Consider the following 10,579-nt stretch of genomic DNA (forward strand, 5'->3'; position numbering starts at 1 on the left):
ACTTAAGGAGTAATTAAGCTTAATAAAAAAAAGATTTAGACGTTAGTTTGTGCAGTGGCGTGTATTTGTGCAAGTTTGAAGGTGAAAAGCAGATTGTTAAGGAAGTGATGGAGAATATGGAAGTTGACAGCTGCGAGAAGAAGAAGCAACCAAAGGACTTGTTCAAAGCTGCCGAAGAGGGTGACGCCTCAGCCTTCAAATCCCTCTCTCATCAAACCCTTTCCAATGCCCTCTCTCTCACCAACGACGACCGCCGCTCCCTTCTCCACGTCGCCGTCGCTTCCGGTCACTTCCAGGTACCCCTTCTCGTCAAAACACCTTCTTTTCCCGTTTCCCATCAAATTAGGGTTTTCATGGCTGCGAATGAGTGTCTCAGGTGGTGGAGATCCTCTCATCCTGTGATGGGTCTGCTGCTGTCGTCAATTCTGCTGATGAGGAAGGCTGGGCGCCGCTTCACTCAGCAGCCAGCATTGGGAATTCGGAGATTGTCGAGATTCTCTTGACCAAAGGTAAATGCTCTTTATTTTTATTGAGGAAACCATTAATTGTTATGAAGCTAGAGTAAACACGTTAATTGATACATGAATTTGGAGAAAGCTGTAAATATAAGCCCCTGAAACTAAGAAATTATAAAATAAGTCCCTGAAAGTGCAAATTGATAATCATGTTAGTCCAAACATTAAAAAAAAAATGTGTGACCCAAGTGATAATATTGATCCACATTCAGGCATCAGAATGAATTTATAATAAGTAGTTAAATTTAAAGAGTTATTTAACATTCTAGGGACTTATTTGACAATTTCTTTGTTTCAAGGACCAATATGATAGTGCATTACAAATTTAAGGACCAAACTTAGTGTTTACTCAATGAAACTATAAGTAGTTCCTAAAGTATTGAAAACCCATCGGCTTAGTTACTATTGTGGTATACTTTACTAATGTTGAAGGACTAATTTGAATGATTTTTTTGATACTTCAGGGACTACGTAGCGTGATTTCTAATACTTGAGAGATCACTTATATAATTTGATTACTTTAAGTACTAATGAAGAGCGATGATAATACTGGTTCTTACTTAATTTTTATATTATTCCTGATTTCAGTCACCATCTTGAAGTGTAAGCTGAGTGGATAAGTAATTGATGTCTGTTTTCTGAGACTGATATGTTTGATTAATTTGAACTATGGATTAAGTTAAATGTCCAGCTCGTTTTGGGGTGGAGGAGGATATAGAGGGGAAAAAAGAAAAGTAGAGAGAGAAAGTGATAGATATGATATGTGATGTGATGAGAAAGGTAGAAAGAGATAGGAAGAGAAAAATAGGGTGGAAGTGATTAGTATGAGAGTAGAGTGTATGTTTTAAATTACCCTGAACTTAATTGTAAGACTTAATTGTATACAATGGTTTTGAAAAAAGGTCCACGTTGGTGACTGTGACCTTAATGTCAAGATTTTCAGGGTATCTGCTACTGAATTGCGGTTGCAATTGCAATTGCATCAGCCACATTTGTTTGCATTCTCAGCTATATAAAGTATTGTGACTAAATTGTAATGTGATTGCGACCACTATGTAAAACCTTAGGAACTGGTATTATTTGTGTGTATATAATTATTTATTTATAATCATCATCTTCGTGGAGCTATGCTGATGCATGTTTCAGTTTCTTATTATATTTAATATTTAAATAGAGTTGAGGACTTAAAGTATATCTTTCTCCATATTCGAAGTGTTTAACTTTAAGCCTCTTCCACCACTATGTGCTCATCTTTTGGCCCCATTCAAATCATGGATTAGCATTAGGAAGCTTTTAAATTGATGCACCTTGTCATTGTAAAAGATGATAACTGTTAGTCGAGTGCTTTCAGGTGTCAACTGTGGTATTCTATTACTTTTCATTTTATAAATATGTTGATTGAATATGCAGTCTGCTAGTGCGCTGTCTGAGTGTCTTTATTTTGTAATTCGTGGAACTGATCTTGAAGATTAGCAAGACTAGTAATAAAATACAGCTCTTATGATGAACTAATCCTTTAAGGACTATATTTCATTTTCAGTGTACAAAGTTTCATCATTTATCTCAAATGCTTTTGTTCTTCATGTTTGATAGGAGTTGATGTTAATCTAAAAAATGATGGGGGTCGCACTGCTTTACACTATGCGGCCAGCAAAGGTTGGTTGAAGATCGCTGAAATGCTCATCTCCCATGATGCCAAGATTAATATAAAGGATAAGGTTGTAGCACAAATGCATTTGATATGTTTGTGACACTTCAGTTTCAATGTACCACTTTCTTTTCTTAATCACATTGTTAAAGGTAACATGTATAATAATTTAGTGTATGTCTTGTACTATGATCAGGTTGGTTGCACTCCATTGCATCGAGCAGCTAGCACTGGAAAATCTGAGATGTGTGAACTTTTGATTGAAGAAGGAGCAGAGGTTGATGCCGTTGATAAAGCTGGCCAAACCCCTCTAATGAATGCTGTGATTTGCTGTAACAAAGAGGTATGCTTATGTTATGCGTGTGCACACATGTGTGTATTCAGTATAACAGCAAAAGTGTGAGTTGACACATCCATACAGTATTTCTCAGGAATCTGTATATATTTTTTGTAGATGAAACTAGTATGAATCTTATAAATTTTTTTATTTTGACTACTTCACCATGCTTAATGGTTTTGTTCACAAAACTTCTTTTTCATCCCTTGAAATATTGTGTTTCCTTTAGGTATTTTCACTTACTTGATATACTTCATGGAGTATTGGAGTTCTGTTAGAAACTTGGAGTTTAAACATCATGGAAATATAATTACTTTTAGTGTTTGCATTTTATATTTCCTAGAGTATTAAATGACATTTCTAACTTTTGATTTTAGATGCACTGAGGTGCAAGGAGGGTTACACTGCAAATTCTTGCATAGAATCTGCAAATGAATGTTTTGAAGTTTGTTTCATTAGTTATTTTTCTTTAGGCCTTGTTTTGATAAACTTCTTTATAAGCACGTATAAAAGAAGAAAATAGAAAAGTTATATGAATTGCACTTTTCCGTAGGCTAAATCAAACTTATGCACTAAATTTTTATAAAAGTCCTCTCATCTAACTTCTATAGGCTAAAGTTAATAATTTGATTTTAGCTTATTGGAGAAGTTAAATTCGTTTTACCTTTATACCATCTTCTCCTATAATAAGTACTCATGGAGAAGTTTTTTCCAAAATAAGACCTTAGTATAAATATTAATATTAATATATATAACAAATTGATGTCAATGATGAGTACATTGGATTTGGAGTTGACTTCATCAAGCTTTGGTTTCCCTAAAAGTCATCTCCCTTGAATGGCGAGAGATTAATTTCCGGAGATATGGTCAGATGCAGTGGTGGGGTCAGTGTTTTTTCTTTTTTCCTGAATCTCTTGATTCAACCCTGACCACATGCTCAATTAATATGAGCCACTTCAACCAAAACATTGGTGGCTTCATTAGTAATTTTGTAATTAGCTATAGAGTATATTATATACTATCAATGATGAGAAATCAGTTTTGTTATTGGAGGCTTGTAATTGTGGACGAACATACATTAATTCAGGTGCATAAGTCTCTTCCCTTTTTTTCTGTTTGCAGGTAGCCCTCCTTCTGATAAGACATGGAGCAGCTGTAGATGTGGAGGACAAGGAAGGGTACACAGTGCTTGGTCGAGCTACAGATGAATTTAGACCAATATTAATTGATGCTACCAAGGCCATGCTTGAGTAGTGATACAGCTATAACAAAATGAGAAAATTGTCACTAATGCAAAAGAGAGCAGAATTGTGGAGTTCTGGTGTTTATATATTTCAATGCATTAATCATGGTTTCTCTGACAACTATCTAACACAGGCAAAAGCTCAGTTTTACCCTTGTATTCTCAGTTGTTAAACCAATCCGTTTTGGTTTTTTTTTATTTTTTTTTTATTTGTCTTCTTTTAAAATCAGAAAGATATAGAATTTCTCTCTGTTTTTCTTGTGGTCTTTCCTCGCATTACCGTTTACAACGCACTCCCTTTACCAAAGAGTTAACTCAGTTTGTTGAGAAGAATAGTAAGTTGTAGTAAAGTCTTTAATACCGTATTCAAATTTGTAAGTTGTTGTAAATTCTTTAATGCTGTATTCAATTTTGATGGATATAAAAATAATTACAACACACTCCCTTTGGTCTTGTCAATGGTATAGTCCTAGATTGATAAATATGAAAATGAATTCAATTTTAAGATCTCATAAAAAATAAAAAATAAAAAAAAACTATAATCATTGGTATATCAATATTAATAATATCATAATAGTAATTTTGGGACTAGTCGCTGTTCTGCGTGCTGATTCAAAATTGGTGGTTTGTGGAAAGTCAAGACGAGGTATGAGAGTTGGTATGTATGGAGTAGTGTAAAAATTGGTGAACATTGAGAGAAAATTAAATTACATTATTTATGGTTCAAAATAAAAATCAATACAATGCATATTCATCAAATAACTATGCACTTTCATTTTTGTTCATGCCAATAAATCTTCCTTAACTCACATTTGAGGCTAACCAATGTTTCAAACTAACGTGCGTATAGTTACTTAAATGTGAGTGAAATAGTATATATTTTTCAGCAAAGCAAATAAGTAGTATATGAAATTGATTAGTTACATATTAAATATCATAATTGAACTTGACTACAATATAAATGAATAAAAAGTACTATCTATCTTCTTTTATGAAAGATTTTTTTAACTAAAAGAGAAAAAGGGAAAAAACATAAAAAAATATAAAGTATTTTTATACAATTATTCAATCATAGACTATGTATGGTATGTTTGACAACTTTGATAAATTATGTAACGTAATTAGTAGACTGGAATGGAGCGTTCCCAGATTGGAACGGGTTGTTCCAAACTATTAAAACAATGGTGATTTAGTAACCCAGAACGGGCCGTTCCCAAATTGGAACAGGCCGTTCCAAACTACTAAATAGGTCTATGAATCTTGGACTGGAACGGGTCGCTCCAAAATGGTTATTGTGAGTTAAATTCAACTCCAGAACGGACCGTTCCGATTTTAGAATGGGCCGTTCTAGACGTGACAGAACGGGCCGTTCTGCATGTGAATTTTACACATGATGAAGGAACCCAGAACGGGCCGTTCTGGATTTGAAACGGGCCATTTTGGCCACTTCAGACTTTTATAAATAGAGGTTGTGCAGTTGAGGAGAAGGAGAGATTTTTAGAGAGAAGGACTCTGGACTAGGAAGCTTACTTTGGGTGGATTGAAGTCCCGGGTTGAGCTTCGAAAAGGAAATTCTACTTCTTCTTAGTTCTTGGCTATTCTGAGCCAATCTTTAGGTAAGGGAAGCTAGATTGTATGTTGTTTGGTTGTATGTGAGTTTAGGAACTCATATGAAGTTGTATAATTACATTGAGATGTATGATGAGTAGAAAGTGAAATGAAGAGATGCATGTTGAGTATAGTGTTGTAAACTAAATGAGTAGTTGTGCCAAATATAAAATACGTTGAATACATGGTATGTTGCTAAAGTTGTTATATTTATGTGTGGATTATTTATAATGTTGTGAGTTGTGAGAAGCATGATGTGAATTGTGTAGACGTATTGAGATTTATACAAAATTTATTAGTAGACCATGTTGTTAAGTTGTTAGAGAAGAGTTGTATGTTGCTATAAAGTTGTATGTTGTGTCATGTGTTGAAAAGATATTATTTTATGATGATTGAGTTGTAAATTATGAGTTGAGCTAATAAGTTGTTGAGTTGATTGTGTTGTTTAAAGTACAAATGAGATGTTGTGTTGCTAAAATGTGTTATTAAACAGCGTTGATGAGTTGTTGTGCTGATATACCATATTGTTTAAGTTGAAAGTTGATTGAGATGATGAGTTGAAAGTTGTGTGTTGTTTAAGTTGTTAAGTTGAGCTGTGCTATTGAGTTGTAAGTTGATTCATTTGTGATGATAAGTTGTTGATCACTAGGACTAGAGGACATGTTTTCGAAGTTGCTCATCCCATTGTGCGGATTGAGATAGTTGTGGTGCTCTGAGAGCCTAATTTGTTGAAAACCCTCCTTGGAAAGTTGTCCCTTGGAGTGGACGTTGTATTGTTCTCCTCTAGGACTTAGTTGGTCCCGTGTCTGGGCAAGGTTGAGGCACACGTGTATAAAGCGACCACGGTATAGGGACAAGGTCGAGTTATACCAATTATAAAGCGACCACGGTATAGGGGCAAGGTCGAGCTATACCAATTACAAAGCGACCACGGTATAGGGGCAAGGTCGAGCTATACCGATTACAAAGCGACCACGGTATAGGGGCAAGATTGAGCTATACCGATTACAAAGCGACCACGGTACAGGGGCAAGGTCGAGCTATACGGATTACAAAGCGACCAATTTGAGTATAGTACGAAATCGGGAACTTAGTTCCTAACCGAGTACTATACTTCCTTGTTTAAGTGGCAAAGTCTGAGAAATCGTTATTGTGTTGTGGATTTCTATCCAAATTTGTTGTTTACCTAGCAAGCCCAAAAAAGTTCTGTGTTGTCGGTTCGGTAGGACCTAGCCACTTAGACTACTTACCACGTTGTAGGAGATCTCCGAGTTGAAATGCGTGACGACGCATAAGTTGTTGATAAGTTGATTTGTTGTTGATAAGAGTTGTATCTATGTTGTTGTGTTGTTAAGTTGTGATTGTGTTGTATGTTGATCCTGTTGAGGATAATGATAGTGTTGTTATGTTGTAAGTTGCTTAATTGTATACAAGTTGATGATGATGCTAGTGTCGCTAGATTACCTGTGTTGTAAGTTGTTTTAAACATGTGTTGTTGAGAGGTGTGTAACACATGTGTTGGTTGTTGTTATGATGAATATGATAACTATTTCAATGGTTTGTACAGTAGTTGCGTTGAAGTGTTGATACAGCGTTGATATGTGGAATCAAGTTGAAATGATGTTAAGATGTATAATATATGTGTTGTTTATCTTTGTGTTGGATGTGAAGATGATTATATAGTTGTGTTTCATATTCGATATTTATGAGTTGTTTATTGTCTCTAGCTTATCCTTACATGTTTCCCTATGATTTGGACTGCGATGATCATACGTTGTATGGGAGCAGGGCAGGGATAGGCTGGGAAATAGCTGCTAGAGGCCCTAGGAGGTGCCTGGAGATGGATTTTTTTTTGTAAGCTTCCTTATAGTAGCATATTTTGTTGTATATAACTGGTTGTTGTTAGTTGCTTGATTAGCAACTTGTGTTGTAAATATTTTATTATACTATTTTAGTATATATATTCCAGTAGTGTGTAGTGTTGTTTCGTAGTGTGACAGCCACGACAAGTCGTTACAAATTACCTTAAGGGTATGTTTAGAAAAGAAAAAGTAGGAGCAAGAGTGGAAAGAGAAAAGAAGTGTGAAAATTAAAAAATGATAGTTGTTTGGTAAAAAAGAATTAAGGATAAGTGTATGGATGTTGGTTAAACAAAAATAAAAATGATAATAAAAATAAATAATAATAATAATAATAAATAAATATTATTTTTATTTATTATATTCAAATAAAGGGATGATTATGTTATATATATATATAATAAAGTAAAAATAATAATAATAAATAAATATAATAATAAAAAATCATTTTCATTTATATTTTAAAAGAAATTTATTTATGAATATTATATCTATTCATTAAAATAATATAAATATAATAAAAATATTTATTTTTTCAATAAAATTATTTATAGAATTATATTTATTTATTTAAATAATAATAATCTATTTATTTATTTTAAAAAATTATCTATAAACATAATAAAATTCCACTCCATTTTCCTTTTATTTTCCTCTTACCAAATAATTTTTTTTTCTACTCTATTTTCTTACATTTCCTTTACACTTTTCTTATCTCATTTTCTCTGTTTTTCTCTTCATTTCTTTCCTCTTTACCAAAAATTCTATCAAAATTGATTTTTAATTGATTGATTGTATAAATTCTTTTACGATAATAGTATATTTATTAAATTTAGTTAGTAACATTAAAATCTACCTTAAAAGTCACACTAAAATTTATTTTTAATTGATTGATTGTATAAAATCTTTTATGCTGACAATGCATGTATTTTAAATTTAGTTAATAACTAAATTTTTTAACAATTAATATTATTTTTTTAAAATTACTTTTAAGATTATATATTGATATACATCGTCTCATACTTTTTTTTTCAGCTAATTACTTTTCACGTAATTAATAGATATATGGAGAGAGAATAGTGGTTACGAGTTTATCTTATTAACGTGTGTGACTACCCATCTTCCCTATTTCTTATAACAGAGAAAGAGTTTATCTCAGTAATTTACATTATTTTTTGTTCATTGATCAAATAAATTATAAAATAATTATGGGTATACCTTATGTTTGCATAGTCATACACATAAAATACAACTCATTAAATAATTGGTGATAGAAATTATTTTCGTAAAGAATAAAAAATAAAAATAAAAAACCAACACCACTTTCCCTAAGTTAGTAAACTTTTAAAAAGTGCACCAACTTAGTAATTTTACTACAGATAAAAAAAAAAAGACCAAAGTGGTAAAATAGTAGCATATATAAGAGAATATTTAAGAGAAGCAATAAGAGCCTTCTGTTTCTGCTCTCCCTTATCTCCTTGAGTGTTGAACAGAGAAGGGAGAAGCCAATCATGGGTTCCACTTCACTACCATCTTCCATTCAGATGTCATCCACACATTCCACCTTCACTCAAAAACTCAGCACCCCTCTAAAGAAGTTTCAGATTGTGATGCCTACAAGAGACACACAATTTTCTTGCAAACTTCTTCACAAATCAGTTCCTTTGGCTGCTTCAATTGCAATTCTTCTCTGGTCAACCCCAGGTACTACTGCTGCTATTTTAGTTTTCCTAAAATGTCTTAAAATAAATGATATTTTATTTTGTAACCATTTTTTTTTTTTTAATTTGTCTATTTATAAATTATCCAACCACCAAACTTAAAAGTAATATATTTATTGAGAGAATAAGTTATTTTAGTAAAATTATACATTTATTGTTGGTGTTAATATGTGTGTAGAAATCTTAAGCTGCAGACATTATGCGATGAAGAGAATACTGTGTGTTCTTATGTGGCATGCAGTTTTTTCACTTTGATATGTGGTGATTGTTGTGTTGGCTGAACCTTCATTGGATATAAACATAAACATGCTTATTACTGTTACTAAGGACTAAGTTGTATCTTAAAGGTTGAGCATTTTCTTATTTTGCAGCACATGCTGGGTTCATGTCAGGAATTTCTGGACTAGAGTCTATTCCTGGTCCTCAGCTACCTCAGATTGACTTTATCAAACGTCTCAATGGTCTCAACTTAAACTATTATGTTTTTGTTTTGCAGCACTTTTGTATTTTGTAAAGTACTGGAAGTGTAAAATAATTTTACACCTTAAACCAATCAGAAATCACTATAAATATAACTTTTAAGATAGTTTTGTAAAAGTGAACAAATGTATTATATATGTTTGTTTAAGATTGGATGATAGTGTAAAATTATTTTACATTGTTAGTGCGAAGTCTGTTTTCTCTTATAAACTCAATTTGATGAAATTGAAATTGGGTTCTTTTTTATTTTGCAGAAGAAAACCAGAAGAAATATGCTGAGAATGATGCAAGAATTAAATCATCCCCCCTGATGAAGAAACTGCTTGAACAATCCAAGTTGAATAAAGAGAAGTAATTTTTTTTTTTAATTCTGTGTATTGTTATTATTGGGATGCAAGCAAAGTCCCACATCATTCAAACAAGAGGATGAACATGTTGGGATGGACATGAGTTTATATACACACAATTGTCTCCATTGGTTGAGAAGCCTTTTGAGTAGTGTCCAAAAGCAAAACCGTGCGGGCTTGGGCCCAAAGCGGACAATATCTCACCAATGTGGAGATGTGTATATGTGTGGTAATCCCCCAGTGCTCGACAGTTTTCATAGTCAAAACCTTAGGATGCTGCTATGGATAATCGATGGTTAATAATAATCTAGATTTTAAAAAACGGTCCTTAATTGCGATTCTAACTTCAACATCATGATAAAACTGAGGCCGTGAGCACAATTTAAAACCTTATTATAATCATGACATTTTTTTGTGATTTTTCTTCATCCATTATAAGCAATGTACAATAACACTTGTGTTTTACTCTTCAGGAACCGTAAAGAAATTGAGAACAAGTACTGCATACGTGGGGCAGAATGGGGAGTTGGAGATTGTTCAACTGAGGGAATGTCTCCAGCTGAGAGGGAGAAATTCATAGCAATGTTGAAGCAGAAGGCTGGAGTGGAGTGATATATATGATGCCACTAGAGCATAGAGAACACAAATAAATTATATATAGTTTCTTATAAACTATGAATAGGTGCAAGTGCAACTTTAGCATTTAGAATTGCTCTAGGTGATGAATCAATTAGGCCTCATGCAGAGTTTCAAAATTTTGTTTTTGAAACAATTGCACATGATTTATTTGTGATATTGAGAAAGAAAAGCTCTTACATCTA

The 10,579-nt window shown here is 32.9% G+C and overlaps 2 protein-coding genes across 3 annotated transcripts; both read left to right on the plus strand.

The window, feature by feature from the left end:
* The first annotated feature begins 45 nt into the window (after positions 1 to 45).
* Positions 46 to 4,009, plus strand: LOC109799895 (Ankyrin repeat family protein). The gene is made up of 5 exons (XM_020360542.3): positions 46 to 296; positions 377 to 509; positions 2,109 to 2,233; positions 2,360 to 2,506; positions 3,623 to 4,009. Exons 1-5 carry the CDS (start codon positions 108 to 110, stop codon positions 3,752 to 3,754), a joined length of 726 nt encoding a protein of 241 aa, XP_020216131.1. The 5' UTR covers positions 46 to 107; the 3' UTR covers positions 3,755 to 4,009.
* Positions 4,010 to 8,645: 4,636 nt separating this feature from the next.
* On the plus strand, positions 8,646 to 10,579 carry LOC109801055 (uncharacterized). Of its 2 annotated transcripts, XM_020362025.3 has the most exons (4): positions 8,647 to 8,914; positions 9,303 to 9,392; positions 9,666 to 9,762; positions 10,232 to 10,579. In XM_020362025.3, exons 1-4 carry the CDS (start codon positions 8,722 to 8,724, stop codon positions 10,368 to 10,370), a joined length of 519 nt encoding a protein of 172 aa, XP_020217614.1. In that variant the 5' UTR covers positions 8,647 to 8,721; the 3' UTR covers positions 10,371 to 10,579. The 2 variants fall into 2 exon arrangements, with proteins under 2 accessions (XP_020217615.1, XP_020217614.1); XM_020362026.3 differs by lacking the exon at positions 9,303 to 9,392 and having other exon boundaries at positions 8,646 to 8,914.

Source organism: Cajanus cajan, chromosome 11, assembly GCF_000230855.2.
Source record: "Cajanus cajan strain Asha chromosome 11, NIPB_CcT2T_4, whole genome shotgun sequence".
In the NCBI taxonomy this organism is placed as follows: domain Eukaryota; kingdom Viridiplantae; phylum Streptophyta; class Magnoliopsida; order Fabales; family Fabaceae; genus Cajanus; species Cajanus cajan.